Raw genomic sequence first — 25,618 nt, 5'->3', positions numbered from 1 at the left:
TTAATGCAGCGGGCGATTAGCCTATTGGGTGGGTGTGGTTGGTAAGGACTGAATTAAAGCTGAGTATCGACATTAACCATCATTAACATTAAAACTGCGTGCTAAGCAGCTTTCCCCAAAAATAAAGATTCGCGGAGAAATAAACAATTCTGACATGTCACTATTTAACAAATTTCAATTTTCATTTATTTCGAATGATATAAATGAAAAAATCCGCAAACCCAACACGTAGCGATGCCTATCCTTTCAATTTTCGTTTATTTCAAATTATATAAATGAATAAAAATTCCGCAACTTCACTACGATGCCTATCCCTTCAATTTTCATGTCTGTTTAGGAAAACAAGGCATGACGCTTTTCATTTCCAAAAGAAAATAAAAATGACCGCATCAACCCACCACGTAGCTCTAATTTTTCATCACATTTCCGTAAAAATGGATGAAAAGCCCACGCATCTCAATCCACGTAGCGTTTCAACCTGAACGCGAGGATCTTAAATAGGGATGTAACTTGCCCCTCCCGATTAGTACTATTGATGGTAGAGACAGCCCTGAACGGGCAGGTACAAATATCTAACTTATCATTAAAATAAACTCATGATTCGGTTTAGACTGAAGTGAGCAATGCGAATGGCAGATAAGGGTGTAGACTAGCTTACCCTGTTCGGTTTAGAAATAAGACCATTCTCCGATGATTCCAGATTAAAATACCTCGTCTCGCTCTCATGCGCACCTATTTAAACCCTCGCTTGGTCTCTCGTCACCTCTTGCCAAAGGCCACTGTTCTTACCATTTCCTGTGAAAGGCTTACCCTACACATTTCTGAGCAGGAGCTGACAAGGTCTGCCAGGGTCAATATTTCTTAATCGAACGGGTATGGTACGCAAGATCGTTGGTGGGAAGGTGGGAATTCCGCCATAGGAATTCGTACCCTGAATGTGACCACCAACGCTATGGAATTATCCGTATAATGAAGAACATGTCTGAATGTGAATTAACCACAAAAAGAGGACATTTCCTCATGAAAACTGCAGTTCGAAAGAAGTCAAAACAGAGAGTAAATATGGTGAACTGTCCCGAGCAAATTGGAACATTTAGTAGCTTCGCATAAATGGTTATAAAACTAAAATTTCTAAATAGAGTAGATTGCAGACTTCTGGAGTCTGCCTCTCTCCAGGGACAACCCATTAATTTATACAAAAGAAAGTCTAAATTCTTGCAAAATCTTAAAAATTATCCGTTATTTTTGTAGGTTTGATTCAAAATATTTCATGGCTCGAGGGGTGGGCATGGTCCCCATGCCTTACCCCCCGGGTACGGACCTGGGTATGAGACCGTATATAAGTATCTCGGAGGTCCCGGTTCATTACATATTTTTGCCGGTAGGGGTGTGCGAGATCCAGAAACGTCGCTGTCAGGATCGGGAAAAAAAATTCCCGTCCCGAACCGAACTTCGGGAAATGATTCGCCGACTTTTCGGCATCCCGAAATGTTAGGAAATTCCAAATTGTCATTTTTAAAAGTGGTTAATTCTCGATGTTTTCTGCATTGTAAGTGGCTGAAACATCTCGGAAATTGTTTGTTTTTATTTCATGAATGTAGAAATATTATATGAAAGACAAAATGGCGTGTAGAATTCGACGAGATTTTTAACATTTTCCGTCCCGAAAATTTCCCGATTTGGTCAGGAATTTGCGAAATTTTCCTGTCCAGAATGTCGGGATTAAAAATTTTCCCCGTCCCGACTACCCCTACCTTTTGGCAATATCAAATTAGGTTTAAATTAATTGTCATTTAGATTCTTTGTAATGTGGTAACTGGCAACTCTGAACAAACTCATGAACAGCTGATTAGTGATGGGTCATTGCAGTTCCTTTTCGGGAGGCAGTTCACCGGAGCTCGCTCACCGAAAGGAGTCGTTCACCAGGAGTCGTTCAAAGGAACGACGAGGCCACGGAGCATGCTCTCGGACGAGGCAGTTCCTTTTAGAAAGGCAGTTCATTGGAGCTTGCTCATTGAAAGAGTCGTTCACAGGAGCTACCATACCAACACAGCTCCAAGTTGATTTCGTTGGGCGGGGGAGGGAATGGAAAGAATTAGAGGGGAGGAATCCGCCTTCGCGCAAGAATGGAAGAAAACATAAACAGCTAGAGTTTGGACTTGAGGAACCCAGACTTTTCGTCTCCACTTGTGCTTGTGTGAAGGGGGGGGGGGCGAAAGCGGTGTTGCCAAACGTCTGAGAGTCTGATTTTTTTTTTTTGTCCAGTCGTACAGGACATGTTTTCCTGTCATCATGCACCCTTCGCTCGCTCGCATTTCAGGCAGAGGCAGGGAGGCGGAGACCCACTCTTTCGCTTGCTAACCTAGGCAACAGGCTTCGCCGTGCTTGGCCTTTTTGGGAGTGGATTCTCTCGAGAGGGGGGGGGGGGACGATGAGCTGAAAACTCGGAATTATTGCGGAGGGTTAGAATTCTTTCTAGGGGTATTGTAGACTGTTCGTATGAACATCTGCACTGCAATCAAGGTTTAGGGTCCAGTTACTTGTGACATATTTCGTTTTGCTCGCCAGTTAAAATTGCACGTCGAGTTCCGATTACTCAATATTATCCATCCTTTATAGTTTATATTAATTTCATTGTTGTCTACACAGCGATATCAAATAGTGAATTATATATTGATTGGAAGTGAACGAACATTGTGTGTTTTACTGATATCCTCACAAGAGTATCTACAGAATGTTTAGTAAGATCCCGAAATTTAGGTTGAATTCAGAATTTATGTAATATTGAATGGGTGATTGGGTCCAGGGGGACTCATGGGGCTGCAGTTCTCTCCCGAAATTTTGAGAAATTCAAAAGTTTCAACTAAAAGTATTTTTTAAAAAAATCAGGAAAACCAAATTGGTAACTGAAGAACCTCTTAAATCAACCTCTCAAATACAATTTTTGTCATTAAACCACTTTTACCCGTGGTATCAGTATCGGAAGATATCGGTTGGATTATATTTACCGACACCGGCCGATACTTTTCCAATATTTTGATCTTTCGCGAGGCTTGCAAATATGCAGCAAGCACTTTCAGGGTGTCCTTGAATTTATGCATAATTCCAAGTTTCCGTTGTTTTGAACCAATGTTGTATGGAAAAATGTATTTTGTGATTACGTAATAGTATTTTCAGATTTTGATGCAATTCTTACGTTTAAAGCATAACCCTAATAAATTGATACACACAATTGGAAGTATTTACTTACACTAATATTAGTCAATATTTTGAACAGCTTTTAATTAATACGCGTCATTTTCAAACAAGGGTATCGGTGAGATAGGTAAGAGAATCAGCATGGGTGTGGATATCCGTTCAACTCTAATAATTATGAAATGTTTTATTACTTATTCCGCCCCACGGGAAAATATGCAGCTTTGTAACATCCACATTTACAATTCCAACCCTCCGAAATAAAATCCTGCTTACTCCAGTGGTACTATAGCATGTTATGATGCGTCTGTCTCCAATAAGCGGGACTTTTCCTTCCCGATGGACATCACGGACGTTCTGATAATTCCCAGAGCAGCTGCTGTTCTCCCAATCACTTTTTTAAACGGAAGCAAAGGGCCATTATTTTCTCTTTCTTTTTCAAAATAATCTCGCACTGCACATACTAATTCACGAGTCTGGCCACGCAGAGGAATACCACGCCCGACAACTTTTTTTTCTTCCGATTTCGCCGGTGTATTCGCGTTATGCTCATCATCTTTCAGTATAAAAATCACAGATACGAAAAAAAAAAGCACAAACAAACCGCACAATAACGCCGAACTTTTGCTGTCAGGCATACACTTGGCAACGCAGAATACCACGACAATTCCCCCTCGACACGGCAACTGGTCAAAGCCGATTGGTTCAGCGATTCACGTGACCCTCCCTAACTTTCGACAGAAAAGACAAAAATAGAATTTCCAAGTCCATTCTTTCGCTCGCTCTCGCGCTCTCTCTTTCTCTCCCCCTCTCTCGCGCAGGTTCGTAGGAGCGAGTCATCAACTGGGAGCGTTGGCAGCATACAAGCAAAGCTCACGACTCCTGAGGAACTACCACTTGTCATGGCAGTTCCTTTTCGGGAGGCAGTTCACCGGAGCTCGCTCACTCAAGCAGCCATTCAAAGGAACGATCAACTCCTCTCGATGTTGGTTTCGTGCAGCTGAAGTGAGGGGGGGTGGGGGAGGACTTGCTGGAGTTAGCTTGAGTGAAAAGAATTAGAAGAGAGGGAACTCCGTCTACTACTCCACCTACCACAAGAAAACCAGAGCACGTACACAGCAGAAACAAAACAAAACACGGTCGCTCGCTCTCTCGCAGTCATGAGTCATCGACGGAGCTGGAACTGCAGGAGCGGTTGACAACGTACACTCAAAGCTCACGACTCCGAGGAACTACCATAGAGGAACTGCTCGTTCACTCCGAAGGAGCGAGCAGTTCACAGTTCCCAAGAGGGAGTCGTTCAAAAGGAACGACTCGTTCACGAACGACCCATCACTACAGCTGATTCTCAAGAAGCGGAACTTTCCTTTTTACTGGAGTAATGTTTGTTGATATTTATTTTTGAAGTTCTTTTCTCCCCTCCTCTTTTTTTAAAGTGTGGATCCATTTCATATGATACAGAATGTTGAAATCACTTGTTTCTGGAGAAATACCAAGTCGCTTTGTATTACTGCAAGGTGAGAAATATATGAAGGTAAACCTTTTTCCGGACATCAGGTGTGGTAACAGTAAATGCTGATGAATAATAAATCCATTAGTTATTGGCATATCAAGGAAATGCAAAAATAATCTCATGTACCACTTCTTATTTTTGTGGTCATTCGGGTAATCATTCTTCCGTCGATCAAAATTATGAACGGAATTCATGTTTTCATTGTATTCCTTCCAAATGTCTGAACAGAGCACATCTAAAACACTAACATATTTTTCATTTTTTCTGACGGTAACAGTTTCATACATCGGAGACACATTTCTTCAATTTTACACAAGAAACTACGGTACCAGTTAGATAAGCCGGAGACACACTAAACTCGTTTATTTTCAAATAAAAATCATTTCTACTTACCTCATATGCATACCGGAACATTTTTCAAGCTGTGGATCACTTTTTTTCACATGAAAAAAGCGTAATTTTTAACATTATAATTATTTATTGGTTGTTGCTAATTCGGTGGGCCAGCCGGCATCTCTTCGGGTAAGTACCTTTTTCTTTTTACACTTTCTGGTCACGATAGCCCCACTAACAATTCACGGGGACGAGGTATGCCTACTAGGTTAGGTTAGGTTCTATTAGCACTCATTTCACCCCTAAATATTTGCTTCATCGAAATAATTCCTCAGTACGTTCAATTACGCATATCCAGACAACATCGCGTTAGCGTCGTCGCCTTGTAAGCAAGGGGTCCCGGGTTCGATTCCCGGTGGAGGCATATAGTGGTTCGGATCCCACTTTAAACTGTAGGTCCAGTCCTGATTAGCCTTACTGTGCATAAAGTGGACTTAAAACAACAAATCAATCCAATCCAATCCGGACAACATCGCATGAAACATTTGATTCACGTAGTCGACGGTAATGGCGGCACGAGCTATGGTACAACGGAGATGCATGAATGACGAAAAATACCTTACTTACAGGCCAAATAAGTTGCACAATTCGAAAAAACAATTTCCCCGGCTTCAGAAAGTCCACAAGAACGCAATTTCGTAAGTACTTTCTCGTCTTTTCTCCTGTAAATTTGAAGAAATCCATCTCCGGCTTATCTAATCGTTACTGAAACTACTTATGGAAATTAGTTTCTCCAAGGTTTACAACGTTCGTCGAGGTATTTCTCTTTCATCGTCGAATATATTTGACCAGGAAATCATGCATTTTTCAAGAGAAATATCTCACCGACGCACAATTTCCATTGCTTTCATTTGCTTGCCCTACGACAACCGGATGCTGCATACGTTTGATGACGTAAGCACCTGTCAGTGTTTCAACCCCCCTTTTTTTTTACTACGCTTGTCTAACGTAACCAAACCTAACCTAACCTTATCGGAAATGGGTTGTGGAGCTATCCATGAATGGTTCGTGGGGCTATCAGTGAATGGTTGGTGGGGCTATCCATGTATGGTTCGTGGGACTATCTGTCAGCTACCCGTGCATAATGTATGATTTCCACTGGTGACGAACACGATAGTAGGTATTTTTCGGTGAAGAAGGTTGAAACACTGCATATCCACAACGTGAGTCAAGATGTGCCCGCCATATTGTGTGTTCCGGAAGCGAAGAAATAAATAAAAAAAGAGCACTCAGAATGTGAAAAATTGCGTTTGTTTTCGTGTAAAAAGCGTAATAGCACCTTGAACTATGTTCCGCCATACACATTTGTAACTATGAACCATGCGAAACACAAAATATGCGATTTTAATGTGTCTCTGATCTATGAAACTGGTATGCTACGATATTCAAGTATGATTTGCTCAGAATTGCATTCTAAGAACCAAAATTATGGTGGAAATTTGGGTAACAGTAGTTATAAAATTGGATTTTTAAGCCAGATTTTTTTAATGAAGTGGTTTGGTCTAGGGCTTGAAATTTTTTTCTGTGTAGACCTGCCAGCAGGGTATCTGCAAATATAATATCAGTGCTTATAAAGACAACATTTTTTTCAGCATGGGCTCAAACATGGTCGTTTCTGGAATTTTGACAGTTTTTGTGGTTAAATATCTAAGATGGGTCCTCTTGAAAAATTTTGAAATTTCATGAACCTAACTCACAGTAAAAATCTCAACTTTTAGATTCAACTTGTTTAGTCAATATGAGGTAGCATATGTGATCTAATTTGTGACATTGCTGTGTAAGGTTAAGCTACATGTATAACTAGAATAATGAAGTCTTTTCTTTTTCTTTTTAAATTTGAGTTTAACGAGTTTCAGAAAATATAGTAACATAGTATTTTAATACTTGAATAATGAGAAAAAGCGAGCAAACCTCTTGTTTTTACTTAAAGATGTTGACCTTAATTTTTTGTTGTTTTGATTTAATCTATTTCTGCTCCTTAATACATTAATCATACCAAAATGGAAATGCACATTCAGTGAAGGCATTGAACAATCCTATCCATAGTTCTAATGTTTTCATTAATGAATATGCAGTGGGACAAAGAAGAGAACCAACATGATGTTTAGTGAATTTAAACATGTTCCAGGGCAGTTTATAATAACTTTTTTCGAAAGAAAACAAAAAAAATGTCCCTTCATCAAATAAAAATCGTAACATGGATTGAGATTTGTCAACCAAGACTTTATATTTGGTTGTGATCACATCGCTTACAGTGCTTTGTAAAGTAAATTCATAGTTTGCAAAAGTCATGAACTACATTTAAACCCTGCGTTGGTCGCACACAGTCTCTAGTTCCAGGTGTGTTGTTTTAACATCTTTATTTATTAATGATTGTTTTGTCAACAGCCTCCCTCTGGTTAGCTGGGTTTCTAACGTTCCTCTACAGGGTAAGTCATAAGTCTCCATACAAATGGTGAAAACAGTGACTAATGTTTATTTTTCCTTTTCAGGCAGGTGAACCAATGAAAAGAGATGCCACTAACGAAGGAACAACGGATTGACATAATTCTGTTGGCTGGGAGTGGTACCACCCGTCATGTAGCACGTACATTCAATGCAACCCACAGAATGCAGATAACCCATGACACCGTGGCCAAACTTATAAAGAAAATCAGAAGGACAGGTTCCGTCGCCGACGAAAGCAGGCCTGGAAGACCAAAGACAGCAACAGATGAAAGGAGGGTAACGCAAGTGCCACGGTATCATGGGTTATCTGCGTTCTGTGGGTTGCATTTAATGTATGTGCTACATGACGAGTGGTCACTCCCAGCCAACAGAAGGATGTCAATCCATTCTTCCTTCGTTAGTGGCATCTCTTTTCATTGGTTCCCCTGCCTGAAAAGGAAAAATAAACATTAGTCACCGTTTTCAACATTTGTATTAGAGACTTATGACTCACCCTGTATAACCTAGATTTTGTTTTCATGTCCGCAAGATTTTCGAGCAGCTGCTCTCAGAGTTCATTCGCCACTACAGGCGTACCTACTGTTTACTGAAAATCCAGTCTGCCATTTTGTGCCCGACTAACGAAGAGTGCCTTTGTATGATCTTGTAGAATTTTAATTTTTATAGTTTAGTAGAAGCTCAAATGTTCAAAGAAAATATATATTTCTATTTTTGTAGTATTTAGCATTTTAAACCATTAATTTAGCATATTTTAAAAACCTGATCTCTGGCACCGTGCGCGACCATCTACGTAATTTTTCTAACGCGACCAACGAAGGGTTAAGTAAAATTGGGTTTTCATTTTTACAATGTTTGCACATGTGTATTAAAGCTTGTTCCTAAATTCCCATCCAATGTGTCTTTCACATGACAATCCTAGCCACACCTATATTTCAAGTATCTTTCTGTGAAACATGTTGGCATAGTGATAGCATCACCTTGTAATCAAAAGGCCCCACATTGCATACCCAGTGGCAGGAGTAGACAAATACAGGGGCTTCCAGTCGCCACAGTGCCTGAAATTTTTCACCTGGTGTGTTAATTTCAAATCTAGTTCTATTTTTTAAAAATAAAATCGATTTCTTGATAGAAATTTCCATCATCTTTTTTAAATTATGAGCACAGCATATGTTTTTTAATATTCTTGCGCTTTCTGTTTCACGTGCATCATTAAATCAGAATAAACATTCCATTTGTTCTGTGCTATCCGAATTTTAATCTGCAGTGGTATGGTAGAGTCGGCCATACGTTAGAATGGAGCCATGCATACATACATTTTATAATGTTCTTTAGGAATCCAAAAAAGACAAGTTTTAATACGATCTTGTATTAGTTAATAAATTTAATGTTTTAAGGTCACATTTCAAAATATACAGGGTGTCATTTTAATGGCGCCCACGGACAACGGAAACGTATAGAGGACATCAAAACAAACAACTTTTCTCAGTAACATTTTTCTAGTTGGTGCATCGTTTCCACGCTACAGTCGCTCAAAAAAGCCCGTTTTGCCGCCTGAATTCTGGCAACCACACACAACATTTGATTGCATTTGTGACGTCATATCCCGTCGAGAAGCGATGCGTTACAGGGTTGCCATATTCTGTGAAAAATGACATAGCTACAATCAGCCACATTATGTACCGTAAAACAAAAAAAAAAACAAAAAAAAAACCCTAACAGGAAGTAAACAAACGATACGAAAAATCGTAGAAAAAAAATAGAATTCAAGTGGAAGTGGTCATATCGAATTTTGTCTCAGCTTACATGTCAGATATTTGCAAATCTAGTTACCAAGTTGGCATCTTCAATTTACTCTATCCACTTCGTCCTTTTGATACTAGTTGTCTATGACACACTGAACAGATGACAAAATAGAAATGAAAGAATTAGAAATTCCAAAGGTAAGCAACACAATAATGTATATTCAGGACTTTATGAGCCAAGTGGCAAAAATGGTTGAAAATACAGGGATATAAGTAGCTAGTACTAATTCAAGCTCTCAGACGACTGTGTTTATCTACGCACCAGATACACATGTAATAGGTTTGCAACTGTGAACAGGGCAGTATATTCGCTACTGATTCATCATTAGATTGTTACTGTGGTTGTACGTGTTTTAGACGTAATGTAACAACGTGATCCTCAGATACTTCCATTACCAGCACAAAAGTACCACAAGGCATCTAGACACAAACCTGTAGATATCAACCTTGCAACGAGATTTGTAAATATAATTGACATGTAGCTGGGCGTAAACAGCCACATGTAAGCTGTAAGTCTAATATTGATATGTTGTTTTAAGTCCACTTTATGCACAGTTAGGCTAATCGGGACTGGACCTACAGTTTAAAGTGGGATCCGAACCACTTATGCCTCCACCGGGTATCGAAACCTGGACCCCTTGATTACAAGGCGATGACGCTACCACTGCGCCATCGGGGAAGCCCTGTAACTCTAATAAAATTTATTGTTGTTGATATTTAACATGTAGGCTGAGACAAAATCCGATATTGACGCTTCATTTTGAATACGTTTTTTACCATTTCTCATATCGTTGGTTCACTTCCCCCTTCCCCTGAGATGACTGCTGATCTTCTGGCTGGTAGGCTATGATCTTCGGTCTACTGGACGCGTTTCTCGCTTCGTTTTACAGCTAATAATGTGGTTGGTAGTTTGCCATTTTTCACAAAATTTGTGTGTTCCTTGCAACACTGCCGTGCTCTGTTTCGCAGCAGGAAATGACGTCACAGATACGATCAAATGTTGGGTTGGGTTGCCAGCATCCAGGCGTCAAAACGCTCTTCTTTGAACGTCTATAGCGTGGAATCGACGCACCAACGAGAAAAATGTTACTGAGAAAAGTTGTTTGTTTTGATGTCCTCTATACGAATCTGTGGTCCGTGGGCGCCATTAAAATGACACCCTGTATATCTTCATCTTAATTGGATTCATGACTTCCTTATAAAAAAAAAATTAAGAAATGGGGTTTTCCTGAATTATATTTAGTTTTGTCTATTCCTGCCTGGCGGAGGCACATAGTGGTTCAGATCCCACTTTAAACTGTAGGCTCAGTCCCAATTAGCCTATCCATGCATAAAGTAAAACTAAAACAAAAACTCAAATGTAGCATGTAGAGCATCAATTGTTAGAATAATATTATTATGAGAGAATTCATTTGTTGTTCTCATGATTATTCAGTATGAAATAAATGTAAAAGTAACATTGAAGTAAGTAACACTAAGGGCCGGTTTTTCAATGTACGGTTAAGGTTCATGTTAGCACGTAACTGAAGGTTTGTGAAAATTTCGGTTTTTCTATGTACAGCTCGTAACTGGAACTGTGGTGGTGATTATTTTAACCAATACTCCTTCTTGCAGTTACCAACCTAAGTTGGAAGTTGCGGAGGAAAATGGCTGCCTCATGGAGCTATCGAAGTTCCACACTCGAAATCTTTTGCCATTAGATTACACTCGATGTGATTCACTAAAAAGTTAAATTTGTACAGAAGAAAACTTATTTTGCTTGGCAGAGCTCAACCAATGTCCAAGCAAATTAAGCAGCATGGTAGAGTTCACTGGGCAAGTTAGTGTTGGAGAATTTACGACAAGAATATTCAGTCTACCAGGTGCACAAATCTTCTAGAGGTAATTTGGTTCAGTGGTTAAGAGGCACCACCTTGCGGAGCACGTTAACTTTTTATGATACGAGTTCGAGTCCTGGTCTCGGCTTTTTTTTTTCGAATTATTTATTCCATGTGTTCCCTTCACTTCAGGCGTTATTGTTGAATGATCTAACCTCAGAAAAATCTTACTTGTTTTTTTTTTACTCTTTATATGCTTTCATATTTTTAGAATGCAAAGCGTGCTCACTAAAAACTTGTTTTCCCCTTCTCAAGCAACAAAAATTGCACAGAGATAGTACAAAACTTGCGGTCAAAAGAAAATTTCTACATATTTAGTGTTTATATCAAAGAAAGTATGTATGCTTGTGCTCCATAACAGCATTTGGGATGTATGAGATTAGTCATTATTGAAAGAAAGCCAAATTTGTAGTTATTGCTTTCCTTAAATTTATTTCATAATGATACAGAATGGATACGTAGCCATTGTTTCAATTGTTTCCAATGCAGGAATATGCTTTCTAGTGCATAAGTGCTTGTACATTTAAACACCAGGCTGTGTGCTGATCGATGCAGTTTATAACTATACTAACAGATGGCACGCAGATCGATTTCCTGTAATTTCTGTGCTTCAGAATTGCCAACATGCTATTTTGGAAAGCGTACTTACGATTAGTTAACTGGCAGTTACTTTTAAATTGAATAACCCGGTGCTGGTTAAGACTGGCGATTATATCCAACAGGCAGATAGTTAACAGAAAGATTGACTGGACATAGATAAACCGGCCCAAAATTATTTATTTTTAAGAATTAGAATTAGAAAATATATATCTATACATAATGGCAATAAGTTTGGTAAGCACTTTTGTCCTTTTTAATTGAAAATGTTTTTTTCATCTCTGTTGATGCTTTATAGTTATTTTTTCTTCATTCTTCCATGCAGATACAGCTATACAAAGTGCACGTGGTCTTCTTCATGCTCACATCCAACATCACATCTCAAGTGGCAGCAACGTTCACGTACTTTGTTGTGAGCACCATGTTGATGTTCTGAAGAAAAGGTTCAAGATTCCAGATGAGGAAACCATATTTTTTCACAATGGCTTCTCGGATCATCTTGGTTGGATTGGTGGTGAAGATGGCATGGAAGTAAATAGGAATCCATTTGCATATTTAGAAAAAGTTGTCGGTGGTGCAAAGAAATTGATTGTCGTTATTGACTCATTGTCTTCTTTCATTCTGTGTTTTGGACTTAAAGAAACTTACAGGCAGCTCCATTCGATACTTTCCAAACCATTCAGAAATGGTGAGATTTTGTGTTCACTTATTATTTTAACATTTTGTTTGATATGGTAAGCAAAGGAGTGGAACCAATCATAGTGTGATATCAGTAGCATAGCGCAGTTCTCTGGGGCCCCCCTTACTGCCTTACTGACAAAAAATTATGATGCGGGAGTGGGACGGACGTACAATTGTTAGCTAGTTTCCCTTACCACCTCCCCAAGTTGGACAAGAAATTAACTTTTGCCCAAAATACTCTCTTTTTTGTTATCGACTTATATATCAGTGTATTACCTTCTTGAAACTAAATCAGGATGGTCTGAATCTCTGATAAATAACTGGAAGAACAATCTGGAAATATTTTCTCGTATTTAAACTCAGCGGCACTGCCAGGAATGTTTTTTGGAGGAGGGGAAAGCTTACCACTGCCAAATATTTTGTTCGTGATCATTTGTGTTTTTTGCTTGAAACATTTTTTAACTAGGTTACATATAATACACAGATATTTAAAAAAATACTGTTTTGGTGGTAATTGTTGAGGGATAGTAAGCACTCATTTCATGGACTTTGAGGTGGTTGCGCCTTCAGCCCTAAGCCATTCCTGGCTGTGCCAGGCCAAGATTGAACGTAAGAGTCGCTCACATTAGCCTTCTAACGCCTTCTAATACTAATAGTGACCAATATACTCAAGCAAACTTATCATTGCAGTTATGGGGGTTGAAACGGACCTCTTGATTTCCGGTGGTGACCTAACATCACACAAAGTCAATTGCTATCTGGTACGAAAAAACGGTCGCAGTCTACAGTTTTGGGAGATAAAACTGCGATAGGACTCCTCTGTTCACTGGACCTTAATATCATTATTCATAATTTTAACGCTGTCACTTCTTTTTGACAGACCATTGATCATATATTTCTTAAATACTTTTTAATGAAACACTAACCGTTTCTTTCATTAATAGATCACCAGTGCTCGAATTTGCATAAGCATCCTCCTCCACATACTGCATTGTCTTCAAGTTGATCCATGCAAAGATCCTTCCTTCTATCCCCAAACTCTGAACAAGGAAATTCGCAGACAGGAATTTTCACTTCGAACTGCAGATCACAACAAAATCGTAACACATTGGAAAAGGAAAACTGGTTCGACAGAAATGTCCACATAATTTCAATATGTAAGAAAAATGAACTTCACAAAATTACACAAAATAATGGACACGTTTAACTCATACGCTGTACACCCTGCGTGGCAGAGGAAGGGAAGGCAAGGTGGTAATTGCCCCTGGGCCCCACCTCCTACTGGGTTTTTGGGCCCTTTTGAAGTAAAACGTAACTAGTCTTGACAATGTGAGAAATTCATTTCAACTCGTATTTCAATATGAAAAGGCTTGGGGGCCCCCTTGAAAATATTTAATGTGAAGTTAAATTTTAAATATCACGTGTAACACTAATATTATCGATAAAACGTCATGAATTATCAAGTTTGATGTTTATTGTGTAGCAATAAGGAATCTATTGGTTGAGCAACTGAATCTTTCTACAGGATTCATAACTGTAGAGAATTGACACACTACACTACGTTTACGACAAACTGCATAGCTATAACAGTATGAGATGAGGGATATTTTCTTATCAATTGCTATCTGTGGAGCAAGTTTAGGTCAATTCTGCATTTTGGAGGGGATCCATATGACAAGTTACCCGGGCCCCTCTGGATGAGACAATACTCCACTGCTTATTATCGCAGACGTCGTTACATGATATTACTGGGAAGCAGATTTCTGTTTCGCAAATCGATTTTTTTTTTTTTAAGCGACGCTAACTAAAATTTCTGCTATTATATAAAATTTTAGGGGTTGCGGGGGTGGCAGCTACGCCACTGTGTGATATATTTAATTCTAGTTATTGTTCACCACTGTGTGATATATTTAATTCTAGTTATTGTTCACCCAAATTCTCAGTTATTACCCTTTAAATGCTCGGTTAACTAAAATATGAAGGCATATTATTTAATATTTACCACATATACATTTGTATTTTTCCGAGTGTGTGTATTCATACAAAATTGAGCAGCACTGCTTGCTTGTTCCTTTTTTTTAATTAATCCCCTATGCAAGGGAAGTCTAAAACAGGCATTATTTCTTTTTGATTATACTTCCTTTAAAAATGGTGGTCATTTTTGTTTTATGTCTTCCGGCACTTTTGGCTTTTGCAGACAGTTTCGATAAATTTGATAAGCTAGCTAAGAAAAATGGGTTAAAAGCATTGTTTTTAGTTCATTTCAAGCTACATATTATGTCCTGTATTTTTTTACCATCTCTAGTAATAATGGCTGAAATTTAAGGCCAAAGATTTTAAACACGGCTTACTTAAAATCCAGTCTACTGTTCACAGTAGATCAATAGATGTTTCGAAACACCTAGGTGAACTGTACTACTAATGCTTTCTACTGTGTTTGGTAGCTCAAACGTGTCTACTGTTTACTGTAGCTTTTCAGTAGATAAATGGGTGTTTTGAAACACCTGCTGTTTTCAGCTGACTGTAGTGTTAGTGCCTTCAGCAGCATAATTGTATAACTAATGTCTTTTATTGATTTCAGTATATTGCTACAAAAACAATACAATTTGTCAGTAATGAAAAAAATCTTATCTATGCAACATTAAATGCAATGAAGAAATCACATAAAAATATATAAATGTCTGGTAGAGTATGTGAATTTGCTACTTAGGAAGACTTTCGCACAACAACAGAAATATCAAACATAGTCAAGATATTTTTAAGTGTGTTGCTTGATTGTGTCTAACACTTGCAGAGTGGTTAGCACATCGTGCTACAATAGCAGGGATCCCGGGTTCGAATCCCGGCCTTACATGGGTGTTTGTGAGTCTCCATTTATCAATTTCATCATATCATCACTCATCCCCATCTTTGCATATTAGCCAAAAGTGGCACAAGAAGCGAAGTAAAATAAACTAAATCAATCAAATTAATTAACACTTGCAGAAAATTGAAAAGCATACTGTTTTACTTCTAAATTGACATGTTGTTCTTCCGATATGCACACAAAACATTAAGAAAAATAGGTTAAACAAAGAATTGACCCTCAACGTTTAAAAAAACAACAAACAAAACACTGTCAACTAAGTTGATAAAAAGATTACTAATTTCTGAAGGCTCATTACACAGGCATAAGAATAACCATGAAAATTTCATGTTGAAAAAACCTAATACGAATATTTATTCCAACCATTAGCTGCTTTAAGTTCCAGTTATTTTTTGAGATAGTTCTATTGACTTATTAAGATATACGTGATATCAGTATAAATTCAGTGTTGTTTCCCAATGCACTTCTAAATCACTGGAAATTTGATGTCAATTAAACTATCTACACTTGGAGTCAATAGAGGAATTTATAACATATTGTAGCAAGTAGTATGCTTGATTGTTCACATACTATTCTGTCAAAAAGTTCCGGGAATTTGTAATTTAAAAGGCCCGCGCTAATGATTTTTTAAAAATATTTTTTTCCGTAAGTTGGTAACACTGTACTTAATTACTATGCCAAAAATGAGCGCGATCTGTCAACCAGTTTGTTTACAGCAGTTGGTTGAATCAGTCCAATTCAGTAGTACATCACGATTTTTACAATGAACAAAATTATTGAACAAAGAGTTTGCCTTAAATTTTGTGTTGCGAACGGAATTTTGTGTGCTGACTCGCTAAAAATGTTAGAAAGGACTTATGGTGAATCAGTTTTATCAAAAACACGGGCTTACGAGTGGTACAAAGCGTTCAAGGAGAGCCGAGAGATCGTCGAAGACATGCCTCATTCTGGACGACCTTCAACCGATGAAAACATCGAAAAAGTGAAGGAAATTGTGCTCGATAATCGTCATTCCAGCTTAAGAGAGATAGCTAGTGACCTTAACATCTCTCACGAGTCTGTTCGTTCGATTTTGGTGGATATTTTGGGCATGAGATGCGTTGCCGCATGGCTTGTTCCAAAAGAGCTGAATTTTCTTCAAAAACAGTACCGTGAGCAGGTCTCTTTAGACATGCTGGATCACGCCAATTCTAATCCCACATTCATGGAATGCATCATAACTGGTGACGAGACATGGGTCTACGAATTTGACATCCAAACAAGTCAACAGTCATCAGAATAGAGAATGAAAGACAAGCCGAAACCGAAAAAACCACGTCCAAGTCGCTCAAAAGTCAAGGTGATGCTCATTGTTTTCTTCAATATTCGTGGTTTGGTGCATCATGAATTCGTTCCAGAGGGACAGACGATCAATAAAGAATACTATTTGGCCGTATTGAAGAATTTGCGTGAGAAAATCCGACAGAAACGGCCAGATTTATGGAAGAACAATTCCTGGATTTTACACGACGATAATGCGCCATCGCATAGAGCGACAGTTGTGACCAAATTTAAGGCCAAAAACACAATAAACACCATCGATCAACCACCGTATTCACCAGATCTGGCCCCGTGTGGCTTCTTTATATTCCTGAAACTAAAATTGCCACTCTGGGGTACTCGTTTTCACTCAATTGAAGCCATAAGGTTAAATTCGTGGAAGGAGCTGAAGGCCATACCGGAAAGCGCATATAAAAAGTGTTTTGAAGACTGGAAAAAACGCTGGCATATGTGTGTTGCATCAAATGGGGCCTAATTTGAAGGTAACAAAATAAATATTGATGAATACATGAAAATTGTGCATTTTATTTAACAATTCCCGCTACTTTTTTGACAATGTATTTTTCAGTTCAGTATCCATACAATAGGCCTACAATTGGGTTTCAGTACATTTTCTGCTTCACAGTAGAAGTCAGTTGAAAACAGTAGTATTTGTGTACTGTAAACAGTAGATTCTTCCAGCAGGGTGCTTATGAAAGTATTACTGTTTTATTTTAATATTCTAGGAACATGTTGCTATTAATTAATTACTTGTCGTGGAGTTACAATGAACTGCATAAAGCACAATTAAAAAGAGAAAAGGTTAAACTTCAAAGTTTGAGCATGTATTCTGCATAAGAAATACATGCATGTTGAAACATATGTATTAATCCATTAACTGTGATGGAGCTATATATAGACTATTTGAAATTGGGCCTTTTTTGCTGAGTTTCTATTTATATATAGAGACGGTATTTCAAAATTAACTAGTCTTGTATTGCAGAAAGTCATTTTTATAGACACCACTTTTTCGTGCTATTATTAGTCTATGTGGGCTACTGGCCATCAAAAAATCCATTGTTGATGCTTTATCAGTTTCTGAAAAATATTTTTTGCAATATGGAATTAGAGCCGCATTGGTCTAGTTGGCTGGGTGTCTGACTGTCATGCGGGAAGGAGACCCAGGTTCGATTCGCAGGGTGCGTATTGTGATTTCGGAATTTCACCAGCTTAGTCCCTTCCTAAAGTGGCTCTGGGGCTAACCCAGCCTCAAGTCAATGTGTACTTGGGGCCAACCCTGGAGGGTAAAGGCAGCCAGAGCATGGTGCTGATCACATCACCTCCAAAATTCCCGATATTGAGAATATGTATTGGGGGTGGGGCCCTAACCCCCATATCCCCTAAATGTGCCTTCAAGGCATGGTGCTGCATGCAGGGGGAACCTTACCTTTGATCTTACCTAATATCTAGAGGCATGCATATTTCATTTTTGACGAAAACTCAACATGTGAAATAACACATTGTAATGTTAATTTTAATGTTAATTTTTCATGTTCCTGAAAGGTGTGAGGTGCATTTTCCTACCCAGTGTTGTCACGAAATAATACGAAATGAACTGCAAAATACAAAATAGACTCTTAAACACAAAATTTAGAGTTTATTTACCGGCACGACACTTTCTGAAGTCAGAAGTATCCTGTGAGTTATGCAATTCACGAAAAATTGATTAATTCTGCTGTAAATATTTGAGAAGCAAAAATGGACCCCTTTATACAGGAAGAAACTTAATATTCTGGTAATGATTTAATGTGCTATTAGAAAAGATATATTTATTTTGTGTAATAGTGCAGTTTTTAAATCAAATTTGGGATTATATTCACATTTTTTAAACCAAAATGTCATTTTATATACCACTTTTTCACCGTATAACACCGAAATTTCATTTTATTTACCGCTTTTGAACCCGAAATTGACTGTTTTTGTACCGAATTTTGCTTTTTTATTTACCAAAAATATGTGACACTACTAATATGGAATGTTTATTTGCAGCAGAGTCTATATATAGATTGTTTCCTTAGCTTCGTTTTGCGGCAAGTCTTTTTATAGTTAGTTTTTGCATTATTTACGATGACACGATTTTGCGGTTGCATCTATATATATATTTTTTTTGTACTGCCCTTCAATGTCACCGCATGGAAGAGGTTAACAAAATATATTTTTTTTAATAATCATTACGTGACTTAATAACCAACTTCAAGAACTTTTAAGTGCAATGTGATGAGATACCCATAAACCACTGATCTCTTTTGGCAATGAGTATTGTGCATGTCATGTAAGTTTTCAAACGTGATCCTACATTATTTGAAATAAACATTTTTTGTTTCAGAGACTCAAGTGGAGCAGCTTATTTGTTTGCTTCATGAGGATGTAGTTGACGACATCACAGCAACCCAACTTACACACCTATCAACAACAAGACTCCGTGTTCTTCCTCCATCTGAAAAGTACCCAAATAGTTTGCTCTGTGACATCCTGCACAAGAAACCAACTGGCAAAGTCCTTAAAGAGGTGAGCAGTAGTGGTCAAGTAACAGACTATTAATTCATTTTTGTAAATGGTGAAAGCGGCATATATCGAACAACCCTTCATGAAGAATTACTATCAGATTAAAAATTACAGATACTCGAGTTTGGACTCCAATCAAAAATTAACCAGTAGAACTATATAAAAACGAGTTAAATCAAAATTTAGCATATTCAATTCTGCGTTAATCTATGCTAGCCAATTTTTTTTTCGAGTATGCTTTCTATTTTTTATAGTCACGAGAACAAAGAAAGGGCCGGTTTTTTTTTTAGTTTTGCAAATGATCGCTATATTTGTAGCGCCTGCCGGCAGTTTCCGTGGTTCAACGGACATCGCTGTGTGCCGTGTTGCCATGTTCCATGAACAGCTTTACTCCGCTGAATAAAATTCTGTATGAAATCTGTATGAAAGTGGCCGCGGTGGCTCAGTCGGTAACGCATCTGACTACCATGCTCAAGGTCCCGGGTTCGATCCCCGGCCGGTTCAAATCCGGGAACTTTTCTAAGGGTGGAAGCGGCCCCGGCGCCTACCCAGCGTCGAATAACATGGGTACCTGGGGGAAACCCTGGGGGGTAAAGGCGGTCAGGGGCGTGATGCTGATCACATCACCCCCACTCACGACCGGATCAAGAAAGTGTGGGGCGTTACCCCCACACCCCCTATACGCCTTCATGGCGTGGTGCTATGCACAGGGGAACACTTTACCTTTTACCTTTTATGAAATTGGTTTTGGAATGTGAATTGACAACGGTAATGCATTTTAAAAACAGATGCAAAGTGCTTCAAAACAAGATGAATATTTTATTTGTAGGACTACCCAACCAATACCAAGAAGAAGGTGTTTGGCAAAATTGAAAGTAACTTTTTTTGTGTAATTTTGAAAATATGAAAATTAGTAACTGTGTTTAAAACATGTCTGCCTGCACCCTACTAAAATTTCATAACGATAAAACAACCCGTTTTTGAATAACAAAATTTCAAAGATAGCGATCGTTTGCAAAACTAAAATGAAATGGCCCTTTTTTGTTCTCACGACTATAAAACATAGAAGGATTACTCAAAATAAAATTGGTTAGTATAGATTAATGCAGAATTGAATAAGCTAAATTTTGATGTAACTCGTTTTTATGTAGGTGTACTGGTTAATTTTTAATTGGAGTCCAAACTCGAGTATCTATCATTTTCAATCCGATAGTAGTGTTGTGATGTGTTATCAAATTTATGTGGTGTTGAGACTTGATTTTCTCATGGTGAGAGAGTCTGAATATGCTCTGTAAGGTCTAAAACATCAGACAAAGAGAAAGTGAAAACATATTTATTCATTTTTATTTGTCTATATTACTTCTAAAGAACCAAATATTTAAAAGGAAGATGAAAACCAACTGTCTAACCTAAGAATTGCCATAAATGAAGTAACATAAAAATTACTCATGGAGACAGCACAATTACTCATGGAGACAGCACCGCTGTTAGGGAACGCGAGGCCTTTGTGCTACGTTATGTTAAAATATCAATAACATCCGTTTCTCGTAAAATTCTTCTCTAACGCCAACCTGGTTATTAGAATTGTGTAATTATTACCTATTATTAAGCACAAGAGCGCATTCGCAGTATCACCGTTTAGCTCTAATAAAATAAAGAAATTGGCAACCAGCTTTTCTTATCGACTGCTGATTGAGACCTTGTTTTAGCGATACAAGCCCCCCCAAAAAAATGTTATCCTGTATTGTAAATTTACCCTTGTTGTTATGTATTTTTCTGACAGAAAATGCACTAAATACGGAAAGGGGATCATGACAGCAAGAGCTGGCCCCAGGGGGTGACAACTCGGGCATTCACCCTAGGCCCCACCTTCCAGGGTACACCACGCTAGATAAAAATAATAGTTTGTGTGAGTTCTTTTTACGAGTTTATAGGATGCTGGTGCTTGCAATTAAGTAACTATACGACGCACGTTTTTAGAAGCGATATCGGGCAGAGCTACTGAGACCGTGTCCTTGGCGACCAACCAGTGGCAGGAGTGCAACGTTGTACAGTTAGGAGACTGTGGTGCGCAAGTTAAATGTGGTGTTCTGTATTTTTTCTTGCGCGCAAGAAGTTTGCATAAAACTCGCCACTTTAAAGTTAATCATAAGATGGGAGACGACATTTTGAACATGATCGTCCAAGTCCCATGAATTTCCGTCGCCTACAGCCGGAGTTATCGTTTCTCGAAGAAACACGTTTTTTTCGTTGCCACCGTGTTGACCCCGCTGAGTTGTTGTGTCTTGGTAAAGCTATGGGTGTCAAATTCGGCTGAATATACACAATAACCCTTCATTGTTGTGGGCATTCACAAACATTGCGAGTCAGTTAAGTCAGTTTCAGTTCAGCATTTTCGTAACAAGGGTGGTATAAGATAATTATACCCGTACGCCACGAAGAACAGTTGTGAGAGGATTCAATACAGCCCTTATTGATTGATTGATTCGATTTATTTTACTTCGCTTTTCTGACACTTTTGGCTAATCGCGAAGATGAGGGTGGGTGGTGATATGATGAAATTGATGAAGGGAAACTTACAAACACCTATACCCAGGCCGGGATTCGAACCCGAGAACCCTGGCATCGTAGCGCGCTGTGTAATACAGCCATTATGTTCGATAGTTGTGCAATAGTAGTTTGTGTTCCGTGAGTGTTATTAAATAATGTCGTGCCGGCTCCTATGGTGCAGTAGTTAGCATATCGCAATACGACGCGAGGGGTCCAGGGTTCGAATCCCGGCCTGGACATGGATGTTTATGAATGTCCATTCATCAATTTCATTGTATCATCACTCATTCCCATCTTCACAATTAGCCAAAAGTGACAGAAAAGCAAAGTAAAACAAATCAAATCAAATTAATAACATTGCTCTCGAAACGTAGTACCAGTAGTACAGGCACCAAGGGTAAAATATTAAGTTCACAAGACAGAAATCTTACTTTTAAAGTATATTCTTACTTCAATGAATTGGCGTCGGAAAAAGTGCGTGATGAAACAGTGTTTTCTCAGAGTCGAGAACTTACGGCTAAAGCGTGTGGTGTATTTGTTTTTACTGTGTTGCATAATATAAAACAGGGTAAAATATCTACCGTACAAAGACCCGATTGTTTTAAATTAAGGGATCGTAGATAGACTATGTGAAGCCTGATATTCGAAGTTATTTGGCTGCGAGAGGTGTATCGTAAGAGGGGGTATAACTCTGAAAAGCTACGTCTACACTTGACCAAGCAAGGGGGCAAGCCCCGTGAAATAAAAACTACACTCACGATTAACTTTAAACACTACAATTGACTGGTCTGGCAAGGGTGTGAGAAAATGAGACAAGGATAGAGGAACGTTCGTTACCTGTAGATCTCGAAGTGACGATCGACTCGCTGGTTCGTTGATGAAACTCTCCTGAAATAAAACTCCTTTCCGATATTGTACTACTCCTCGCTGTAACTCCTTTTGTAACGTTCGGTAACAATTATTCACGCCATAACTTTCTTAGTTCAACAACTTGTATAATTCCGAGGCACTAACTGTGCACTCGATAGATTTCAGATACCGACTGGGGCGAGAAATATTCTCTCAAGCTATTTAAATGAAATTCGAACTTCGGCCGTTGAGAGACCGCGTCTCTCAATAACGGTGCTTTCAGCATAAAGCTGTGTTTGCAGTATCTTCCCTGCGATTCCGGAAGAATTCATATCAGCGAATTTTTACATCCGCTGAAGATCGCAGGTGGCATTTGCTTGAAAGAAGCTCCTTCCAGCTTCTTTCATACTCGGGCCCTTTTTATGAAATGATTAGGCTATCGGACTATGGCACCCGGGGTCCCGGATTCGTCTTGAAGATCCTAGAATGGATGAAGGACGGCGGCTGCAACGTAAATCACTGGAGTGTGGCGAGGGCACTGGGGCGTTGCTGTTCACGAAACTGATGACTCGGGGGGGGGGGGGGGGGCATCTGGTAAGTAATGGTCATCCCCATGATAAAAGCTGACGAGGGTCGAAGGAACTCTGCTCTCCAAACTGATAAATTCTGATTGGGGTGCTGGTGATAGCTGTCCATCAACACTGATGACTTCTACAAGGCGCTGATCACTAATTATTATGAGTCGTTGGGTGTTGGGGCTCACTGCTGTAGACGAACCACTGATGGTGATCGCGGGTCGGAAGAATAACTGGTGCTTGCGTCTCAAGAACGTGATGATCACGAAGATGAAAAGTCCAGGGGGGATGATGCACTTCTGAAAGGTGCTGATCACAAAGATGAAAAGTCTGGGGTCTGGGGGGTGGAGTGCACTGCTGGACTCGAAAAACGTCTGGTGATCACGCATGGCAAGAATGGTAGTTCCAGTAGGGAGGGGGTGCACTTTTGACCTGGAGGGGATGAACCTCTGGAAGATGCTGATCCGGAACATGATGATTCCTGGGGATGCTGGATGCATCTGTTGTGATCTCTGCTCCAAACTTCAGCAACAGTCCTTGCTGGGCTGAGACGAACGGTGTGAAAAGGTAGGATAAAGGGCAGCTGAAAAATGAACAGGAAAACCAGACCAGATCGTTTAAAAAAAAGTAACTGAAACGTTACTTCTTGAATAAATCCAAAATATCGCGAGTGAAGCGAAAATCTAGAAAATGTAAAAAAAATTGCAATAAAACGCAAGGTATATGGGGGGGGGGGGTTAAGTTTAAAAGTTAGTCTTTAAAATAAGCAATTGCAAAAGCAAGGCACTAGCCCAAAGGTTATTTATTAAGATGGGGACGTGTGACCGGGGCTAGAACAACAATAATAAAAATAATGATAAAAATAATAAATTGATAAAGGACGTTATTTTCCCGCGGGTGGTGACGATCATGAAACAAATGAAATGTCCCGTCCATTGAGGTCAACGTTGACGGCATTGGAGGGGGGGAGTAATTACTTTAGTGTACAATGGGTAATAAATTGATTAAAAAAAAGCAAAGATGGCGTAAATACGAAGAAAATAGGGGATTCGAAAATGAATCAAAAACACGAGGGCAATAAGATATTGCATATGTTCCTTCACGACAGCGTGAATGCTATGGTAATACGATGCGTTGCGATTAGGCAAAGGTATCGGTTCAAGCAACGATTTATTTCGAGAATGTAACCGATTGTAGGTCCCAGTACGGGCGAGCATACGCAATAAACGAAGGAAAATGTAATTAATGTTCATCAGATGATGACCCTTTAAAAAAAACTATGAGGGAATACATTTCTGTAACGTTGTTCTAAAACGCGAGAATTCATTTTGGCTGAATTGAAAGCATAAGTGGAATATATGAATTACAGGTATTAAATTAAATGTGCCGAGAATTAAAAAAGTAAAATAATTGGCTGCTTGCCACGAGAAGTGAGTGTGGAAGTTATAAATAACTGAAACATAATTGAAACTGTACCGCCGAAAGGCGGATATTATCGTCGTGGTTAGCGAAGGTAACCGTTTTCTGAATGCCACTGAAAAGAGTAACCCAAATGCAAATTCCCTGGAATTAACGCAAGAAAATTCGGAAGGAAAATGGCTGAGCACTGTAGGACCCAGTCCCTTTTTTATTAATAACCCTTAAAAAAAAGTGTCACTTATCAAGTGAATAAACGGCTTTCAAATGTCAAGAGGTTACATCAATAGTCTGACGTAAACGTTAGAATGCAATGTTCGAAGTAAAGCACCATTCAACGAGACGAAATTTAAAAAACCCAATGTGGAATATTCGCTTCCCTGAATTTTTATTTACGTTAAAAAAAACTAAGTTCTAAGAAAGTGAACGGATAGAAAATTGTGCCCTTGTTTGCGGTTAGCAATTATTATGGAACCTTACATAGGAGGGTACAGAATACAGGTCGGCGTGCAGGATTCACTTCTCTGGCAAAGTAATTTGAGTCCTGTCTTTCTGAATTCCTCGGCGGAACGTGATTTTCCCAGGCGTATGCGAGGTCCGAAGTCCGAAGGCTACTGGCGACGTTTCATTTGTAACTCGACTCGAGCGAATTTTGTTCTTAGGAGTTGAAAGACGGCAGATTGGAAACCAGAGCGTTAGGGCTGGCAACACTGAATTGTAATGCCGGGAGCTGATTGGAAGAGGAGCAAAGGTCAGTTACTGAGAGAAGCAGCTCAGAGAAATAGAATGGGCGAAATAACTGCAATCGTCTATCCTGCTGATGTGCATAGGGGGGGGAAGGGGGGGGAAGGGGGGGGACGTGTCGATGTATCACCGTTGAGTCACGCGAGAGGGTCTTAAAAAGAATGGAAATAGATTGCACTGGCAAATCTTGGTTCGGCTCCGGCCAAAGTTCATACTTTCCGTAGCTTGATATCTGCGGGGTGCGCGAA

General features: G+C 39.1%; 1 protein-coding gene across 1 annotated transcript in view; it reads left to right on the top strand.

The window, feature by feature from the left end:
• The first annotated feature begins 4,550 nt into the window (after positions 1–4,550).
• Positions 4,551–25,618, top strand: part of Elp5 (Elongator complex protein 5) — a 48,756-nt gene continuing 27,688 nt past the window's right edge. Inside the window, exons 1-3 of the mRNA XM_083134850.1 lie at positions 4,551–4,712; positions 12,151–12,513; positions 19,058–19,239. Coding sequence (XP_082990976.1) covers positions 4,658–4,712; positions 12,151–12,513; positions 19,058–19,239 — 600 coding nt within the window. The 5' untranslated portion in view covers positions 4,551–4,657. The remainder of the gene's footprint in view (positions 4,713–12,150; positions 12,514–19,057; positions 19,240–25,618) is intronic.

Source organism: Lepisma saccharinum, chromosome 14, assembly GCF_977018435.1.
Source record: "Lepisma saccharinum chromosome 14, izLepSacc3.1, whole genome shotgun sequence".
Lineage (NCBI taxonomy): Eukaryota > Metazoa > Arthropoda > Insecta > Zygentoma > Lepismatidae > Lepisma > Lepisma saccharinum.
Note: the sequence above shows the minus strand (reverse complement) of the source record. Positions and strands in the feature narration are given on the sequence as shown.